At 40.5% G+C, this 21,493-nt stretch overlaps 1 protein-coding gene across 3 annotated transcripts in view; it reads right to left on the bottom strand.

The window, feature by feature from the left end:
* Ylpm1 (YLP motif containing 1) overlaps positions 1 to 21,493 on the bottom strand; it is a 73,491-nt gene that overhangs the window by 33,028 nt on the left and 18,970 nt on the right. For 2 of the 3 annotated variants that reach the window (XM_059279792.1, XM_059279791.1), the window contains exons 4-6: positions 20,420 to 21,357; positions 5,505 to 7,592; positions 2,732 to 2,849 (exon numbers count right to left, since the gene is read on the bottom strand). In XM_059279792.1, the coding sequence (XP_059135775.1) occupies positions 2,732 to 2,849; positions 5,505 to 7,592; positions 20,420 to 21,357 (3,144 nt within the window). The remainder of the gene's footprint in view (positions 1 to 2,731; positions 2,850 to 5,504; positions 7,593 to 20,419; positions 21,358 to 21,493) is intronic. The other variant, XM_059279793.1, reaches the window with a different exon arrangement.

Genomic DNA, 21,493 nt, shown 5'->3' with positions numbered 1-21,493 from the left:
CTAGAGCACCCACAAACACATGACACATACTCACACAGACAGGCACATACACTTAAAAAAAATCTTAAAAATGTATACTGGCTATGATACAGATGTTATACAATTATATAAGAGAATTGTTTGAATGTGTTAAGAGTAAGTTTTAAATGCCTTTATTATTTATTTGTTAGGTCAATACTTAATTTTATTAACAAATATGAGACCAATTGTCTCTGGCTATGTCTGGCAGGTAGACTTAAAAAGCAGCATTATTTGAGCAGAGAGAATGTCTTTATTTTTTTCCCCCCCAAGACAGGGTTTCTCTGTGTAGTGCTGGCTGACCCGGAATTCACTCTGTAGACCAGACTGGCCTAGAACTCAGAGAGATCTACCCGCCTCGGCCTCCTGAGTGCTGGAATTAAAGGCGTGCACCACCACCATTCGGCTGAGAATGTCTTACTTTTGACTGAAGTTTCCCACTTTAGGAATTTAAAATATCCAAAATAAAAACCTGATACAAAGAAATTCATTAAAGTTGCATTAATAATAGTGAAAGATTAAAAGAAAATAACCAGCATAAATGAAGTGAAATGAAACAGTTCAATAAATTACTGTGCATCAAAACAGTAACATATAGCAATATGGGAAAGCTTGTTTTGTCAGATGAACAAATGGATCTATAATCTAGATCAGTGGTTCTCACCCTTCCTAATGCTGCACCTTTAACACAGCTCCTCATGGTGTGGTGACCCCCAACCATAAAATCATTGCATTGCTACTTCATAACTCTTAAGTTCGTTACTGTTGTGAGAGGACTAGTTAGGTATGTAGCACCCACCATCAGGCTCACAGCTGCCTTCAACTCTAGCTCCCAAGTATCTGACAGCATTGTCTGAGCTCTGAACTGAAGGCACCTGCAGCGTGTACATAAACTTCAACACAGACAGATATACACTCACACATATAAATAAGTCTTAAATACACCGTCTGTTTGCCTTAGTACATAGTATTACTGCCTAACGTGGAGTAGAGGGTAGGCACTGCTGCAAATACAAGAAGAGGATGAGAGAACTTTTCTGATGTGATGGAAACTTATTATTTTAATACAGTTGTTAAATAGTGGGGCTGGAGAGTTGGCTCAGTGGTTATGAGTGTCTGTTATTTCTTTTTACAGAGAACCAGGTTTGATTCCCAGCACTCACATGGAGGCTCACAACCATCTGAATCTTTACCTCCAGTCCCAGGGTATGTGAAGCCCTCTTCTGACCTTCATGGGCCAGGCAAGCTCATGGTGTGAATACACACACGCAGGCATTCATACATATCCTAAACAAATCTAACAACAACAATAATTTAAAAAGGAGTAAGGGCTGGGGAATTAACTCAGTGGTGTAAATACACACACGCAGGCATTCATACACACACTAAACAAATCTAACAACAACAATAATTTAAAAAGGAGTAAGGGCTGGGGAATTAGCTCAGTGGTAGACCACTTGCCTACCTGAGAGACACTCTGGGAGCAACACACTGGATTCAGTCCTCAGGACCATACTCTCCTCTAAACCCTCACAGTTGTCAAATCCAAGGCCTGGCAAGACGGCACCTGCTGCCAAGCTAATAATCTGAGTCTGATCCCTGGGGATCCACATGGTAGAAGAACTGACTCTAAAACGCTCTCTTCTGATTTTCCCATGGGCACTATGGCATGACCCACACACAAAATAGATAAATAAATGTAATTTTAAAAAATAGTTCATCACCAAGTTAAAGGTAAAATAACAAACAATGTAAGAAAAAAGAATCCAAATAAAGCAGTAGAGCTTAATCACTCAACTTTTTTTTCTAAGACAGGTTCTCATACTACTAGTGGAGACTAGCCTGGAACTCATGGATGTCCACCTACTTCTGCCTCCCAAGTGTTAGAATTAAAGGCATGTACCACCCACCATAACTGGCTCACTCAACTTTTTCTTGCTATTGTTTGAAGGGCACTGGCTGTGTGCCAAACTATAATATTAGAGACCTGTCTCATCTAAATGGAAAAGGAGCACTATGAGTTCCCATCTAGCCCTACCTAGATGAGACACAGGACTATCTGAAATGAATAGATCAGGTGGGGGAGGGGTGGGTACAGTACTTGCTGTGCAAGTAGAAGGACCTGAGTCCAGATTCTAGACCACTCAGGTAAAAAGTGGGCACAGCAGTATAAGCATATAATAACTATAGTTCTGGGGAAGTGAAGGCAGGTGGATTCTGAGGGCTGGCTACCCAGACAATCTAGCAAGACAGAGGACGGTAACTCAGGTTGATATCTGGTCTCCATATGTGCACATACACAGGAAGCACTACCCCACAAGTGTAGATACACCATATAACACACACAAGTATTAGGAAAATCCTACCACCAAACTCAGGTTAGTACCTTGGCAGCAACTACTATCCTGCCAGCAAACCCTTGTTCTTTAAAAACGTGGGGGTTTGGGGAAGAGTGCAGTACTGAGGACTGAATACAGTGAACAGGAAGCTACATAGTTCAGGTGTGCTTGGTCTATTTACCGAAGTCTAGGGAAAGGAGCGAATCTTACATGTGTCTAACTACTGTGAAAGACGTTCAAAACTTTCCCTTTTCCAAAATTTATGTTTTTACAATGGAAATTTATGCTTATTGCAATTTAAAAAATCTAACATCATAAACATACACAGTAAAAACCATTTCATTTTCTGAGCACACAACACATTTTCCCCATACCGGATATATGCCAGGTCTTGATGCATTCTGTAGTCTTGAGTCCTGGGGTGGTGGATGGTCAGCCATCTGTGGCTCAGACCCAAAGTCTTTCAACTTTTGAAGCTGTTCTTTCTGTTCTCTGTAAATAAATGAAATTGCCATTGTACTTAAAGCATATTTACACCATCCCTAAACAACTATGATTAAAACCAAATTTTTAAAAATACAAGAAAGAAAAACAGCAAAAACTTTATCCTAAAACTCTGTACAGAGCCCACACTGCACCTCTGTGGTAATATTTTCTTGCTTTTTACACAACTAACCCATCAGCCCTCTGAGACTTAAAATCATAAATTATCAATGATCTTCAAAGACAGACTTTAGAGCCTGCCTCCACAGTATATTGCCTACCCATCATGTTTCTCCTTTAACCAATCCCAAATTTTCTCTTGCTAATTTTTTTCATTACTTCAAGAGTTACATAACAGACCGTGAATAAAATATAGTCTAGGAAGGCTTTTTTAGGTGTCTGTAGGAGCCTTGTTTTGTTTGGGAGATGGAGGTGTGAAACAGTCTCATGTACTCCAGGCTGGGCTCAAACTGGTCAAATCCCTCTGAACTCCTTCCTAATGCTCTTGCCTTCACTTCCCATGTGCTGGGATTACAGGTATGCACCACCACACTTGCCTCTCACATCAGAGTTTAAAACTGGAATTAGCCATCATTATTTACAAAGGAGATAGTTGACATAGAAATTGAGTTTTTAAAGAGTTTTGATTAATATCAGGCCTACATTCTCCCAAGTCAACAACTAGTTATGTGGAGCCATAGCTGACCATGTTAGATGAAGCAGTCCATTAAAACCCTCACCACACTCCAGAGTTCTACCTGGTCCACTGTCTTTCACTTTTGTTACTTTCTCTTTAAAAATTTTTTTTTACATTATTTATTTTTATTTTGTGTATGAGTGTTTTGCCTGCCTGTGCATGCAGTGCCCATGGGGGCCAGAAGAGGGCGTTGGATCCCCTTGGAACTGGAGCTACAGACAGTGTTAGCTGCTGTGAGGGCGCTGGAAATCGAACCTCACTCCTCTGGAAGGGAAGTCAGTACTCTTAACTACTAAGCCATCTCTCCAGTCCTACTTGCCAGACTCTTAAGAGCATTTTAGTTTACTATCCGCTTTAGATGGTGAGAACACTCACCGGTCTATAGTCTTAGAAAAAATACTTCATATTCATAAAGATTAATTCTCATCTTCTACATTTACAGTGTCTACTACAATCTCTCCAGAATTTTTACAATATATCTTTATATACAATATTGTCACTCAAATGGACAAGACGTACATAAGGCTTGTTACTGGTTCATGTAAATATTGTTTACAGTATTCCTTGTCTTTATAAAGGCATAGCATAACCTATGTATTCTCAACTACAATCACTATTTTCCATTACTCCATATATTTAGATTAGGTTCTGTTGCCTAGGAAGAGGTTCAAGGAAAAAAAAAAGGTGACTAAGCGGCACCTTTCATCCGGCAAGTCTATGCAAAGCAACAATGCATGAAAAAGTAATTTTAAGTAAGGAAAGGGAAGAAACTGGAAGTTTAGTAACCAATCACCAATCAGTTTTTGTTTGCTATGAAAACATAAGATTTTAGAGTCAGAGTTCAAATTCTGGGTCTGCATTTAATAGCCAAGTGAATTTTCAGAAAGTCTCAGTGCTATTTGTGAAATGAGAATAATATTATTTTTTCTACAGGCCTTTAGACAGATAAGTTATTTAAGATGGGAGGATCAGCGCAGTGCCCAGCACAGAGTAGGTGTGAATTAAAAGTGCCCACAATTGAGAAGCAAGTAGCTCAATGCTCTAGAGCAAGCCTTACATCATGTTCATGAGTAACCTAGAAAAAAGGACTGCCTCAGACTCTTCTACAGACCAAAGAAACCATTGTGCTACCTGGAACACTGTCTTTCATTTTTACCTACAGTTATTTTCTGTCACACTTTTCTAGTACTAATGTTTCAGATACAAATTCAATTAGTATAACCCACCAATGTAGACCAGAATTGAAAGATGAAACGCACATCAGAATCTATCAAAACTTTACCATTTATTTTCTCAAAAATCTGTTTGGAATAAAACAAAACAAAGCCAAAAAACCTTACTATCGCAATTATATGAGGAACATTATAACACCCACACAGTTGATTATAAGTGGAAAAAAAATCAAACTTCACAATGAAAATACAGGAAGGAATACCTGCTTCCAGGTAAAATGAAAGGTTAACATGCCCCAAACAAAGAATCAGTACTCAGACAAATCTGAAGACACTCCCAGGTAAACCATTCTCAACACCAGCAGAGAAAAAGAAAGCATCTTCCACCATCGCATCAAAGACTAGGGACTATGAAGCCTATCAGATCCAATGCCAAAGAGCCAACTGCCTACTGAAAACAATAAAGGCTCAATATACGAGTCCGGTGAACCCAGAGTCCTGAGAGGTTGACACCTAACACTTGAAACATGCACACTCAAGGCATGCCAGCAACACATCTACAAGGCCAAGAACAGCAATCAATTTGCAAATCCTAGAGCATATTGTACAATTAACAGTTTCCAAATACCCATCCTAACCCCCAAACAGCACTGAATAACCAGAAATATAAATTCAAAGTATGTGATAAGAAATAAGGTGTAAAAGAGTACCATTAAAAACGCTTCATTTAAAAAAAAAAAGATAGTATGAAAATCTGTTTGAACTAAAAGAAACGATCTTAAGGAGTGCACTTACCGAAGCATTTTCAATTCCTGTGCAGCTTTCAAAATGATTTCGTGCTGCCTCTGACTGAGAACCATTACCCCTCCAAGGCCTTGGTCAGAGTCTAAATTTGCATCGGACCCCATCATTTCAGAGGAATGATGTGAGGATGGCATATGTTCCGCCATGGGGGAATGTCTATCCACATCAGACGGGTACCATCTGTCTGATAACCGTTCTCTTTCCCAGTCCATTCTGTCAGGAACATAATCTCTCTTTTCCCGCCATGTATCTCCTCTTTCTGGATACTCTCGAATCCTCAACTCACCCCTATCCCGGAACTCTCGGTCATACCCATGGTCTCGATTTCTTTCTTCTCTCCATCTATCATCCTGGTATCTATCCAAAGGTGGAAGAGGTGGGAGGGGTGGCAAAGGCGGAAGAGACGGAATATCCCGTTCATGGAACTGTGATTCTTGTTCATCCAGTGGTCTCCCATAATCTCTGTCCCACTCATTATCCACACTTCTATCATAGAGATCCACGGGTCTTCTGATCCGATCCATGTCTCTGTCTAAGTCCCTATCCATTTCCCTATCATAACCCTCATCCATCTCCTGATCTCTTTCCCAATCATCCCACCAAGGGCCTCGTCTGTCCTCTCTGCTGTAGGGATCTAGTGCATCATCTTGATAGTCACGGTCACACTCTCTCCAGTATTTCTCTCTATCCCAGTCATCGAGTCTTTTTCGCTCAATTGGAGCATTTCTACCATCTAATGGGAACTCTTCATGTCCTCTCTCTTCTCCATGGTTCCACGGAGCTCTTGGAGGCTCATCTCGGTGATAAGGATACATTTTCTCCCCACTATCTCCTGGTTCCGGCCTGAATGGAACTCTATCATGACCAAAATCTGGCCTCCCTAGTCCCCTTTCTCGACTGCCTGAGCTCCGAGGTGGTCCCCTCTCTCTGCTCCCAGCTCTTCGGGGGGTTACTCTCTCTCTACTTCCAGCCCTTCGAGGAGGTCCTCTCTCCTGACTGCCAGCCCTTCGAGGTAGTCCCCTTTCTCGGCTGCCAGCTCTGCTGTCCTGGCTGTCTTGTGGACCACCTGGTACTTTATTCCGGCTGCTTCCTGGCCTCACCAACACCCTGTCCCGACTGCCTTCTCCTCTGTTCATTTTCTCATGACTGTCTTCTCTTCTACCCATCATCTTATCATGGAAGTCTTCTTGCTTGACCAGCCCCGGGCCCTGACTAATTGTCTGGCAACGGCCTCTGTTTATTAGTCCTTTATCCCGTGTAACTTCCACTCTGTTTTGCCCAGGACCTCTGTAAGATGAGCTGCTGCTTTTGCCTTCTAACCTATTTTCTCTGCTGTCTGGCTGAGGCAGACCTTTTCCTTGGCTGTTCTCTGAGTGGGGCAAACCAACACCCAAAGGTTTGAAGTCATTATCTGCAGCCGCCCCCGCGGCTGCTGCTGCTGCTGCTGCTATTGCTGCTGCTCTCTCAATGTTCTCTAGTTTGAAGGAAAAGGTAGCTAGAGTAGGTACAGGTTTATTGGCAAGGAATACAGGCTGAGTAACGCCTTGGGCTTTGTCCATTTCAGTCTCCATACTTTGAGAATTCTGGTTCCAATTAGAGGGCTCTATGGGCCCTTTCGCGACTTGGCCTTTAGGTGGCTCTTGCTGAGAGTCGCTTAGATTCTCATTTGACTGAGCCGCCTTGGTGTCCTTGACATCTGCAGCAGTGGAAAATACATCTGATTGCATTTTAAAATTCTTCTGCTGGTTACTACTTGTGTCTGCTAATGGTTCTTTGTTTCCTGAAAGAGGTTCTGCTTGTGACTTAGGTTGCTGCTGATGCTGCTGTCCAACAGGTGCTTTGGGGCCTTTCCACTGTGATCCACTCTGTCCAGGGCTTAGGGATGTATTGGGAGTTATATAAAATTGAGATGCTGGACCCCGGGGGATCCTTCCCCATTTGCTTTTAGTGCCCTCTGCTGGGTGACTTTCATATCTGGGTCTTGGCCCATCGGGGCGATTTCCTTCAAAACGAGGCCCTTTGGGTCTCGGTCCTTCACACCTTGACCCTAAATCCTCAAATCTTCGAGGACCATCAAATCTACAAGTAAAACAAAAGATATTACTCAAGACAGTAAAGCAGGAAAAGAAAATTCTCCATGTAGATTATTTAAGGCACTCTCGCCTCAGATTTGTTTACAACAGTGACTCAGTCATTAGCAAACCCCACGTCACCTATGAGAAACCAGAACGGTAAGGCAGCAGTGCCTGGAAGATTTCAGGTCTAGATTTAGAAAGCATGCCAACATTATCTAACCCATTCAAGCAATCTGCAGCAAGTCACTGATCTACTGAAATGTTAAAAAGCAATTATAAGTGTTGTGCCTTAGTACATGGAATAGTCCACTCCTTTTTAACAGAAAAGAAATTTCATAACTATGAGTACTTTTAGGGTTAAATTATAACTAAAAACCAATTAGCAGGAATATACAATATAATTATAAATATTGTTGGAGCCAGAACTAAAATCTTAACAAATGTCACATACATGTATGCACACACACACACACACACACACACACCAGGAATATTTTAAAAGTGTTCTCTAAAGTTTTTCAAGGTCTGGACAGAAATGTGTTTGCTATGGACCACCACTAATTAAAGAAACATTCCATCCAAAAGGCAGTATAAAAAATAATAAAATGTCATCAGAGACCCCAGAATCTACAGTCAAATAAAAAAATAACAAGTGTAGACAAAGTGTCAACAGATAAAAAGACAACAGGCAGAGAACGGTCAGCACTGTCCAGGTGAGAGGAGTCCCCCTACAATGGTTTATAGAGCAGAATGCTTCGCTTGGAACTTGAAAGGCAGCTTCTAACAGGATGGCAAGGGTGCCTCAGACTAAGAGACCAAAAAAGGCAGAGAAGCACACACCCTGTGTGCAAATGGTTTAGTGTGGCTAGAGCAGAGGGGAGTTGGGAAGGGGTAGAACGACAGTGCACTAAGGAATAAGGCAAAGAGGCAGGTGACTGCCAGTCTCTAAAAGACCTTGTGTGTCTGTCTGCCTTGTACAGCAGGCTCTACTGCTGATATCCAATACTCACCCCTCTCCAACTCTAATCCAGTTCCAGGGGATCTAGTATTTTCTTCTGACCTCTGCACTTAACAGGCAAGAACATGGTCCACAAACATGTATGTAGGCAAACACTCATACACAATAAATAATAAATAAATAAAGATGAGTAGATGTGGCAGTCTGTGCATGGTGGGGTGGTGGTGGTGGTGGTGGTGGTGGTGTCTAGTCAGGGATCTCTGGGACAAACTGGCTAGCTAACTTAGCCAGATTAGCCAGTTCTGGGTTCAGCAAGAGACCCTGTCTCAGTAAAAACAGACTATGAAAGGAAGTCACTAACAATCCATCTCTAGCTTCCACATACACACCCAAACATGTGCATCCACATATATGTCACACACCATACACAGGTACACCCACAAGATAAAACAGGCTGAACAGTCAAGAGTGACAGCTGCTCTTGCAGAGGACCAGAGTTCAGTCCCCAGCATCCTAGACAACTGTAATTCCAGTTCCAAGGACTCTTCTGGCCTCCACAGGCACATATGCACATATAAATAAAAATAAAATAATAATAAAGGACAGAGGTCTTGACTCTCTCTCTGTGGGTCAACAAAGAACAGGATCAGCTGAGGTGTCTGCTGAGAATAAAGGGGATATGGAATGGCAGCCAAGAGAAGCTAGGTATAAGGATCACCTATGACCACATGACCAGTTGTAGAAATAAGAATTCTAGGGTTAGAGAGATGGCTCAGCAGTTAAGAGCATGTACTGCTCTTGCAGAGAACCTGAGGTCAGTTCACAGAACACATGTCCACAGCTCACAAATGCCTATAACCTGAGCTCTAGGATATCCTGTGGTCTCATGTGCATATACCCATACACATAATTAAAAAAAAAAACATATTTTTAAAAAACTTTAAGAGTTATGAGTATTTCTTAGTTCAATAATATGTATTGGAATATATGCAAAGGTATTAACCAATTATTTTTGGTTCATTTGTTTTCTTTTCTGTCATTCAATAGAAGATGAGTTAGCAATAAGTTTTATATGCTAGTATTAAAGCTACAGAGTATTAAAGAATGTGATGAGCAAGAAGTGAACACTATGTCAAAGACCTCTAAAGGGAAAGGATTAGTGGTTTGGGTTGTCCAGTTATAAACCTCACACCAGGTATAAAAATCTCCCTATGGACCAGTGCAATCAGAAACATACATAGAAAGGAATTGAGAAATGAAGTTCAGCCCACTCTGCAAACCTATCACAAGAAAGTAGAAGACATATAAACCCACAATAAAGAGAGGGGACCATCAGTAGACCAGAGTCTTAGGTTTGAGGTATTTTTAAATTTTTATTTTGCTTTGTTTTTATAGACAGGGTGTCTATCTCAGGCTGGCCTTAAACTCCTTATGTAGCCAAGGATAACTTTTGATCCTCCTGCCTCCACCTCCCCAGTGCTGGGATTATATATATAGGCATAGTCCACCATTCCAGTTTGTGGAGTTGCCAAGGATCAACCAGAGCCTCTACATGTTAAGAGAAATACTCTGCCAGCTGAGTGATATCCTTAGCCCTTGTTTTTAAATTCTGGAAGACAAGTAACAGCAAAATGTTATGAGTAGCAACTTTCAAAAGAACTGTGCTGATAGCAGGGAAAGATAAAGTGAAAATGTGGCTGGTGGGGCTGGAGAGATGGCTCAGAGGTTAAGAGCAGTAGCTGCTTTTCCAGAGGACCTGAGTTCAATTCCCAACAACCACATGGTGGCTCACAACCATCTATAATGGGATCTGATGCCCTCTTCTGGCCTGCAGGCATACATACAGATAGAGTACTTGATACATAAATTATTTAAATAAATCTTTTTTAAAAAGTGGCTGGTTTGTCTACAGAACCCAAGAAGGTCAAGATTCTGAAGTACCAGAGATGTGGAGGAAAGACAAGAGTTAAAATACTTATTCATCTTCTCAAAATAAAAGATACAACAAGCCCATCAAGTGTGGTGGTTAATGGTCTTGAAATGGATCCAGGCCTGGAAGAAGAACCCCAAAGAAAACCTGAAACTTAGCACCCAAGCTCTACTCCCCCAGGAACTAACTATTACTGTACTGGAAATTATCATCTTATAATAACTGAGATTTATTCAACCAGGAGATGGCATGCCATCCACGAGTTGGACTGGGAACCCATTTCAACAGCATGGTTACTGTGGCAATGAAAGTAGTTAGAAGTGCTGACCACTGTACTGAGACGGCACTGACAGAACCCGCATGCTAAACAAAGTTTGAAATTCAGACTGGAATGGCCCAATAGGGAAACGCTGCTCAACAGATGACTAAGAGACAGCCATCAACGGGACATGCATCCTTTAAGAATTACACCTTTAAAACAACAATTTCAAACATGAATTAAGTATAGTTGACTACACACACACACACACACACACACACACACACACACACACACACTCCCAATTACCTTCTCTTGCCCCACCTACTTCCAGTGACCCCCTTCTTCCTAACCATTACCCTCTCCATTATATCTGTGTGTGCATCCCACTGAGTTTAATTAGGGCTGCTTCGATGAGCCTAGACTGAGGGTTATTTATCAGAACATGGGCAGTTTAACAGTGGTGTAGCCACAAGGGCTACAGCATCAGCTCTCAACCTGTGGCACAAACGACTCTTTCACAGGGGTCACATATCAGATATTCCAGATATCAGATATTTACCTTACAATTCACAAGAGTAGAAAAATTACAGTTATGAAGTAGCAACAAAATAACTTTATGGTTGAGGGTCACCACAACATGAGGAACTGTGTTAAAGGGTTGAGGAATTAGGAAGGTTGAGAACCAATGGGCTAGAGAGAACACAGTAGTTAAGAGAACTTGTTCTTGAAAAGGAACTAGGATTGGTTCCCAGGACCCATATAGTGGCTCACAACCACCCATAATTCCAATTCCAGGAGATCTGACACCATCTTCTAAACTCCAAGAGCACCAGGCAATAGAGTCTGGTGACACGTGCCTTTAGTCCCAGTACTGGGAGACAGGCATGTTGATCTCTGAGTTAAAGGCCATCCTGGTGTACTAGAGAGTCCAGGACAGCCAAGACTACACAGACAGACCGACCCTGTTTCAACATCTCCCTCATTCCCCCCAAAAAGCATCAGGCACCATGCAGTATACATACATGCAGGCAAAGCATACATACATATAAGATAAAAAATGAAACCCCACCTAAAAAAATCAAAGATATCATTAGTCCTTAATGTTCTGTTTGTATACTCTGTTTTGCTAAAAAAATTTTAATAGTTCTAGCTATAAAAAAAAACATTTCATAACAGCTTTCTTTCTAGGCCTACCTATAAAGAAACAAATTTTAAGTTTTAAAAAATAGAATAGGGCCAGCAAGAAAGCTCAGCAGGTAAATGTGCTTGCCACTAAGCCTGAGTGCTGTCCTTGGGACTCACATGATGGGAGGAAAGGCCAATTTCACCAAGTTGTCCTCTAATCTCCACTCCCGCACACAGACACAAATAAATGTAAGAAAAAATAATGTATATATTATCTTGCAACTATCATTTGGATTCATTGGATTCTTTCTGAAATTTATAAAAAATGAAATCTTCATGATTTCCCCCTATATCCTAATAAACACTCCATAATTTCTTTATCATTGATTTGATTACTCACCATAACATGTCAATTTTTCTTAATTATGCTTAAAAAGACCAAAATAAGGAGACAACTACAACAAAAGGAATAATTGCCTAAGAGAATTAAACAAAAGTAAAATAAAATGTTATCATCTTAGAAGTGCCCAAAATATTACACTCTGCTTTTGGGCTTCATTAAGCCCAAAGAAAACTCAAAATTTTCATTTCCTGATTATAATAATAAAGGGAAGAAAACTGACAGGTAAAGTTGTTTTCCAGTGATTACAGATGGGGAGCTGAAGGGATGGCTGAGTGGGTAAGAGCACCAGCGGCTCTTCCAGAGGACTGCATTAGATCCCCAGCACCCACATGGCCTACAACCATCCGTAACTGCAGTTCCAGGGGAGCCAACACCCTCTTCTCACACCAGGCATGCACATAGTTAAAACACCCAGCCACATAAAATAGGGTTTTTTAAATTATTGGAATAAAAAAATTTAATTATTATAATCAAACATATCCATTTGAGTCTTCAGATGACACTATTCTAGAGGAATTTTCTCAAGCTTATCTGTTTGATAAGCAAACAATAAATTCTATTTATTTAGTGATTGACTGATTGTGTATGGGCGTTTTGCCTGCATGCATATCTCTGGAACTGGAGTTATAGACAGCTGTGAGCTGCCATGTGGATGCTGGGAATCGAACTCAGATCCTCTGGACGAGCAGCCAGTGCTCTCAACTGTTGAGCCATCTCTCCAGCCCTGCCCCCTTTAAATAACAATACATTCTTAAGGACAGAAGATATGCAGTACTGCCATCACTTAGTCATTAAACAGTAAAGACTTTTAACACACATTCTGTAGCAAGAATTTAAACTATCTTGATTTGCTAAAAGGATACATGACATTTATCTTTTATGAATCAAACTATTTTATACAAAGTAAACTTACTCTCTTAAAATGCTTATTAAAACTTCAAAGTTGTTTTTCACTATCCTTTTAAATTCTTCTATAAATCACTTTAAAATTTAAACTAAAAGGGTCCACTGAATCTAGATGGTCAACAATGACACCTTTTCTGCTACAACAGGGAGTTAAAGTGAAAAGTATAGACTGAGAAAACTGCAAAACGGATAAAGAACTGGTTCTTAGAATATCTTAAAATTTTCTATAAATCAGTAAGAAATAAAACATATAGTCTAATGAAGAAAACCTTGAATCAGCATTTCATAAAGAGGAACTGTAACCCAGTAATAATCAAACGGAAAGCAAACCATACTAGTATCAAGAAATGAAAACTTCCAACTATTATCACAATAGCATTAACCACGCACCAAGGCAATTTTAAAAGTATAACATTTTAAAAGCATTTTAAAAAGTATAACAATACTAAGAGTTGACAAGGAGGTTAAAGAATAATAATAAAACAAACTCTGACATAATACTGGTGAAAAGATAAACTGAAACCACCTCTTTGAAAAATCATTTAACAATATCTACCAGTGTAGAACATGTACAGACCAGACGCTACAATCCAACACCTCCAATCCTTTAGGTAAACTGTGGTATCTCCACACCATGGAAAACTGTACAGGAACAAGAACGAGCAAACTACTGCAGCACACAACATGGATGAGTCTGACATGTCAGGTGAAAATGACAAACTACAGAGAACATACCTGTGATTACAACCTACACAGACGAAAGAGCTGAACAAGATCATACGCATGCATTCAGGCACACATCAAGATATATACAGCTGCCGGGCGGTGGTGGCGCACGCCTTTAATCCCAGCACTCGGAAGGCAGATATATATATCACCAAAAGACATACTGCAGGCCAGTGAGATGGCCCAGTGGGTAAAGGCACCTGCAGCCAAACTTCATGACCTGAGTGTCATCCCTGGGACCCCTATGGTGGAAGGAGAGAACCAACTCCCGCAGGTTGTCCTCTGACTTCTACAGCAGGCTGCAGCAAGTACATATGAGTACACACACAAAATAAACAGACTAATAAATGCAGTAAGAAGACAGGTTTCAGCATTTTTAATCATAACTGAAAATCATCAGTATTAGAATAAACAGATTTGGTAAAATCATATTAACGGGTCATTCCCCAGAAAGGAGAATGTTACATAAGACACAATCTTACAATATAATATCAAGTGAATGACACCATAGTCAGGAGTATGTAAAATATGATCCCATTAACAATAAAGCTCAAAATAGGCAATCTGTGATGTAAAAGACAGTACAGTGGTCCTCTTTGGGCTGGGAGGGAATGACTGAGAAGGGGGATGAGGAGGACTTCTAAAAAATTAGATTTATTCCTTTTATGTATGATTTGCCTACATGTATGTTTGTGTACCCTGTGTATGCTTCATGCCCACGGAAGTCAGAAGTGGGCATTGGATCCCCTAGAACTGGAGTTAAGGGTGTTGGATGCAAGAGCGTTTGTGTACCAAGTGTATGCTTCACGCCCACGGAAGGCAGAAGTGGGCATTGGATCCCCTAGAACTGGAGTTAAGGGTGTTGGATGCAAGAGCAACCAAGGCTCTTAACTACTTTAGCCCACTGAGGAGAAAATTGTTTAAACACTAGTAACTTTTATTTCTTGATCTGAGTAGTGATGACACGAACATGTCTCTGAAAATTCACAGAGCTGTATATAATAACCTGGTACTTTTCTACATTTACTTCCAATATAAAGTTTCATTATTGAAAAATACAAGTTCTGGGAAATTAAAATCCACTTATGTGGCAGCTGACCAGTACAAAGGCACTCTTCTACAAGAACCAATGGAGAGAGGACACACACAGAGTCAAACCACTACCCTTGGTGTGTAACAATGCAATGTACTGTGATGCGGTTTGTACTTGACTTGGAGAAATCTTCAGTTTTAGAAAGCTGCATCAATCTGGATTTCTGCAAATCTTCAATGCATTTCAATAATGTATAAATATTCTACTGCCATATTTTTAGTTAATTAGTTTAGCTCTGTTCTCAATTCGTGTCTTCCTACCCAGTTTTGTTTAAAATTTTTTCCCAGTGTAGTTTACCATATCCCTTATGTATTTATAACAAAACCTGAAACAACTAATAAGGGAAGTTCAGTTTCCTTAAGAGTGTAGATTGCAGCCAGGCAGTGATGGCACACGCCTTTAATCCCAGCACTCAGGAGGCAGAGCCAGGCAGATCTCTGTGAGTTTGAGCCAAAACTACACAGAGAAACCCTGTCTCAAAAAAACAAAACAAAAAAAAAGAGTGTGGATTGCTCTAACTCAATCTCCTTGACTAATCAGTTTCTTGCCAATTTTGTTTTTAACTCTGTTACATAGGAGAAAAAAATGTTAGAGTAATAGTCACTAACTAGTCTCTGTAAGAACCGTATGAGTAGGCTGGACCTGGTGGTGCACAACTTTAATCCCAGCACTCAGGAGGCAGAGGCAGGCAGATCTCTGAGTCTGAGGCCAGCCTGATCTACAAAGCAAGTTCCACTAGAACCAGGGCTACATAGAGAAACCCTGTCTTGCCAAACAAAACAAAACGTAGGAATGTATGGGTAAAAGAAGTAGATGGGCAGAAATGGAAATGGAAATGAAACAAACTAGTTTTAGGGAAAGATAGCATAAGCAGAATTCAATTTTAGGGCTAAAAACCTCAACCACATCAAAGTTGCAGTATGTTGATATATGCCTATGACCTTGGCACTCAGGAGGCTGATGCAAGAGGAGCAAGAGTTTGCAACTACTATGGGCTACATAATAAATTCCACATCAGCCTGAGCTAAGTAGCAAGACCCTGCATCTGTCTCAAGAGATGAAACCACATCAAACTAAACTAATCAAAAAGAAATCAAGTTGCAGTTGATAAAGCTGAACATATGTAGAGTAACACAAGCAGAACTGACCAAGAGTTCAGCAGACTAAAATGGTTGCTCAAACCCAACTACATCAAATGCAAAAAGAGTTAAGTGTAAAGCCTTCAAAAAACAAAACTACACACGTTCAGGATGAGACAGACCCAGCTTAATACAAATGTAAAGACCTGGCAAGCAAAAAACCCATGTTTAGTTTAAAGCAAGTCAATACAATTGAGTAACCAAAAACCGGTCAAACAAACCAACACAACAAAACTACATTAAAATAAGTAAGTAGGGGCTAAAGAGATGACTTCGTGGTTAAGAGCACTTGCTGCTCTGGTTAGAGGAACAGAGTCTGATTCTTAGTACCCATGTCAGGTGACTAACAGCCATGTATAACTAACTCCAGCTTCAGGGGACCTAATGCCTTCTTCTGGCATCCTTGGGCACCTGTATGCACGTTAATGTGCATATAAATCTAAATAAAATAGATATGTAAGTATAAATAAATCTTTAAAAAAATATATGTTCATAATATGTAGAATTAGGTTGTAAATAGGCCCATGATCCTTCAGGCCCTAAACAAGTGTTCATTCTGAAGGAGTCTAACATATCACTGGCCCTTAAAAAAAAAATACCAGGAAAAAGCTAAAACCAAAACCAATGATTGTGGAAATAATTTGAGTTTATACGTCTCGAAGAACAGAACAGGTAAGCTAAGGTAGTCAGACATAAGAGAAGTTTTTAATCTGTAGTAACGCATTGTAGAAAAAGAGTAAGATAATCCATTCTGTGTTGCTCCACAGAGGTAGATCTGGAACCAGCAGGTAGATATTATGGAAATACATTTAGATTTAATGGTTAAAAACCTTTCTAAAACACTCCCTATGTTTTATAAGCCAATGTTCCTTTATTAACATGCCAATATTAAAGCACAGCTCATCAACTTCTTGCCATGAAAAAATACAATGGACTTAAAAGTGGATCAGAAGGCTATAGACTCTAATCTCATATCAATTAGAATAATTCTCTGGGGCAACTTATTTATTTTTTTAATATTTGCATAGATCTTGTCATTTATTTGTGCTGTGTATGCATGTGCAGGTACATGCAGTCACAGAATGCACATGGAGGTCAAGGTCAACCTGTGGGAATCAATTCTTTCCTAAACTACATAGGTTCTGGGGATAAAACTCTGGTCATCATGCTTGGTGGCAAGCACATTAACACTGAACATCTCACCAATCCTGGTAATTCACTTATAATTACCCCAAATCTCAGCATTTTTTACCTATTTACAGTCATGAAATCACTGAGAGATGATTTATATAATAAAGGTGATACATACAAGACCTATCACAACAAGCTAAATTACAACATGAACATGAGTTGCCAGAGAGGGACTACAACAGATAATTCCTAAAATTCTTCTAGCACTAAGATTATTAATTGTATCTTTGAAGTAAGAAAAAACTTAAAATAGGTCCTATTTGGTAGGCAAAGAAAGAAAACATGAGAGAAATCATGGGAGCTGGAAACCCATTTTATGAGATGGTGAGAGTACACTTTTTCTGATAACAAGTTGCTAAAAGGCAGTGCTCAATCCAGGAGACAGACATGAGTTCAAATCAACAAGATGAGCTATACTGCAAATAAATGTAGTCATGAACAGCCTGAGTCTGACTGGCGGCATTCAGCACAGTGCTTAAAGAGGGGTTTGCTTTGGGTAGTGACTTAGCTCTATTCTTCCAGTCCTGCAATTCTGACTTAGCAAGTTAGCTATCTGCTCAGCTCCAGGTTGTAAAGGGTGATGTGAAATAACTCACCTAGCTTCACAAGTTATTTACAAGACTCCCTGAGATAAAAATGGATACAAATTTTCTAATATGGCTTCATAGCACATCGAGGAATTCATGTTTATTACACTTAACTTCTTCTCAGCTTCAATTTTTTTTAAAATTTTTTTTTTTTTAATTTATTTATTAAGTATACAGTGTTCTGCTTACATATATCCCTTCAGGCCAGAAGAGGGAGCCAGATCTCATTACAGATGGTTGTGAGCCACCATGTGGTTGCTGGGAATTGAACTCAGGACCTCTGGAAGAACAGCCAGCGCTCTTAACTTCTGAGCCATCGCTCCAGCCCCTCAGCTTCAATTTTGGATGGAGTTTTGTTCATGTTAGTTTCAGAATTTTAAATTGAACAAACTAAAAAAGACATATTTTTGTTTTCTTTTGAGACAAGGTCTTATGTGGCCCAGGCTGTCTTCAAGCGTACTCTACAGACAAGGACTAGCTTGAACATCTTACTTCTCCTACCTCCACCTCTCAAATGCTGGGATACCAAGCACGTACCACCATACTCAGTTAATGTGCTGCTGGGGGTCAAACCCAGGGCTTTGAAAAGGTCAGGCAAGCGTTCCACCAATGGAGCTACATACCCAGACCACATATTTTTGTTTTTAAATATTAAAGTAAGGCTGAAATTTAAAATGACCTTAATTTACTGACACCAAAACCAAGAACTAAGTAATATACAGATAAGTAGCAAAAAGCAAATTATAAAATATTGAGTATAATCTTGTATTTATGATATTTTAAATCGCCCAGTAATAGAATTAAATTATATACATTTTTCTATATGCTATGAATTTGGTTTAAGGAGTATGGTATGCATTTCTCATATACTTTCTGACTGGGGAAAAAACAAACCTGATTAAAATATCGGCCAGCTGGATGTGGAGGTACACAACTTTAATTCCAGAACTTGGGAAGCAGAGGCAGGTAGATTTGAGTTTAAAGTCAGATTGCTCAACATAGCAAGTTCCAGGCCAGTCAGGGTTAATCTTGTCTCAAAAAACTTTTCCATAGAAAACTTGCCATACATGTCACTTTGGGAGAAAACTAGATTCTCCTAAGCTTGGAAACATGAATTTAACATGTTTGTTTTGAGAAAGACTTGATAATATAGACCAAGCTTGCCTCACTATGTGGAGCAGGCACATGATCCCCTACCTCAGCTACTTTTTAAAAATTACACTCTGTATGTATGTGAGTGCTCCTATGCCTCGGCCCATATGAGGACAACTCGCAGGAGCCAGTTCTCTCTGTCCACTACGTGGATCTCAGAGATAGAACTCTGGCCATTAGACCTAGCAGCAGGAACCTTTACAAAGCTCATGGCTTAGTCTCTTGAATACTAGGGTTACAGGCATACACCACCATGCCCTGCTGAATTTAATGCTTTTTAAGGAAAACTAAACAACAACTACTAATTTTTTTTTTCTTTTTAACTATATATGTGATCTAAAGAAAAGACAGACATCTCCCAAACTAAGGAAAATAAGAAAATAGCCAGGCGGTGGTGGCGCACGCCTTTAATCCCAGCACTCGGGAGGCAGAGCCAGGCGGATCTCTGTGAGTTCGAGGCCAGCCTGGACTACCAAGTGAGTCCCAGGAAAGGCGCAAAGCTACACAGAGAAACCCTGTCTCAAAAAACCAAAAAAAAAAAAAAAAAAGAAAAGAAAAAGGATGCAAGGTTTTATGGTTGGGGGGTGGCAGGGATTTTGTAACTTTTGTTCTGTTAACTGCTGTGAGTACAAAGTAGGAACTTGACAGGCAGCGTACACCTTTAATCTCAGCGTACACCTTTAATCTCAGCACTCAGAGGCAGAGGCAGAGGATCTGTGAGTTCGAGGCCAGTCTAGTCTACAGTGAGTTCCAGGACAGCCAGGACTACACAGAGAAACCCTATGTGGAGGTGGGGGGGAAATCAAGAACTTGGCATTTGTGAACAAAAGGTTTTCTAAAAGGTTCATTTACCCTTATACTAATCTAGCAAATGTACTTACTAATTCAGTTATTTGTCAAACAGACAAAAAGCAAAACTCATTCTGTCTTTCCTTTTTGTACTATGAGTCCATGTGTCATATAGGGCCTGGACCAGGGCTTGACTTAATATATAGCTCAGGATAGCCCTGAACTCCTAATTCTCCTGCTCCAAGTACTGGGATTACAGAGTATGCCACTATACCTAGCTTAAAATACTATTTATAAAGCTGAAAGTCAGTAAGAAATGATCAGCATTACTCTAAAATATCTTCATTCTAGACTGTTTTAGCCACAGATAAGATAAAAAGTAGTTACACATCAAAAAAACAGGGACATACAACCTAAGTTACATCAGGTTGAAATAGCAAATAATACATTTTTAACTGTAAACCACAAGTGTATATAAAAGTACAAAGGAAACACAAAAATTGTATAGATTAGTCTTTTGATTCCATTACAGCTTATGTAACATTAGCCAAAATAAGAAAGCTGACTTACCTGGGACCTCTTGGACCTTCCAAGAAATTGCTTCTAGGAGACTCTGGAGGCGGTCCAGCTGACCTCACTGGCATATCCTTAGCTGTAGTGACAGACTGGGATGGAGCAGCTGAAGGTTCGCCAAGTCCTTGCTCGGATGAGAACGAACTGAATGCCAGAGTAGCCTTGTTCAGAGGTTTGGAATTCACTTGTTCTGACTGAGGTGGAGGGTGAAAGGTTGAAGGTGGATTTGAACCAAAAGACATAGGTGTGGGATGCAGTGCTTGTAGAGATTTCTCTGGGACCTGTGCGTTTTGGGAACCGGAGGCTGGTGGAACTGGGGCTGTTGTTAACTGAGGAGGCATCCCTTGTGGAACTCCAGGGGGAGGTATTCCTGGAGGAGGTGTGGCTGAGGATAATGGTGGGAGGGGCAGGACAGGCGGAGGGGCCCCAGAAGAGAGGGAAGGTGGGGGGAGGACCGGAGGCGGCGGCCCTGCGGAAGAGAGAGATGGAGGCATCCCCGGTGGGGGCACAGAGGTTGGGAGAGAAGGTGGCATCACAGGTGGGGGCATGCCAGGTGGTGGTACGGTGGTCGGTAAAGCAGGGGGCATCACTGGTGGTGGCAGTGATGGAGGTAATACTGGAGGGGGCATTGTTGGTAGAGGTGGAGGCATCTGGGAATACGGGACAAACGGAGGTGGCATTGACATGTTCCCCATATACTGGTTCTTCACATTCTGAAATGAACTGACTTTCTCCTGGAGATAGGTCTGAGTGGCTTTCATGTGTCCTTGCCATGTTTTCCACTGTTTCTCATACTCCTGAAGCTGATCTTTATGAGGATAGGAATGGAGCTGCTCCTCCCACAGCTGAAACTCTCGCTCCCATTCTTGGTAGAGATGTTGAAACTGTTGCTGCTGCATCTCATAATGTCGCAATTGCACATCTAGAGACATGGTCTACAAATAAAGGACAAAAATTCTTTCAAGATAGCCATGTAAGAATCAGTCTCAACTTAACAATATTAATGAATCAAGAGTACATGAAGTTTAAGGAAATTAAAAAAATTTCCAAAGGGAAAGATAAAATTGCTAG

This window comes from Peromyscus eremicus, chromosome 14 (assembly GCF_949786415.1).
Source record: "Peromyscus eremicus chromosome 14, PerEre_H2_v1, whole genome shotgun sequence".
Lineage (NCBI taxonomy): Eukaryota > Metazoa > Chordata > Mammalia > Rodentia > Cricetidae > Peromyscus > Peromyscus eremicus.
Note: the sequence above shows the minus strand (reverse complement) of the source record. Positions and strands in the feature narration are given on the sequence as shown.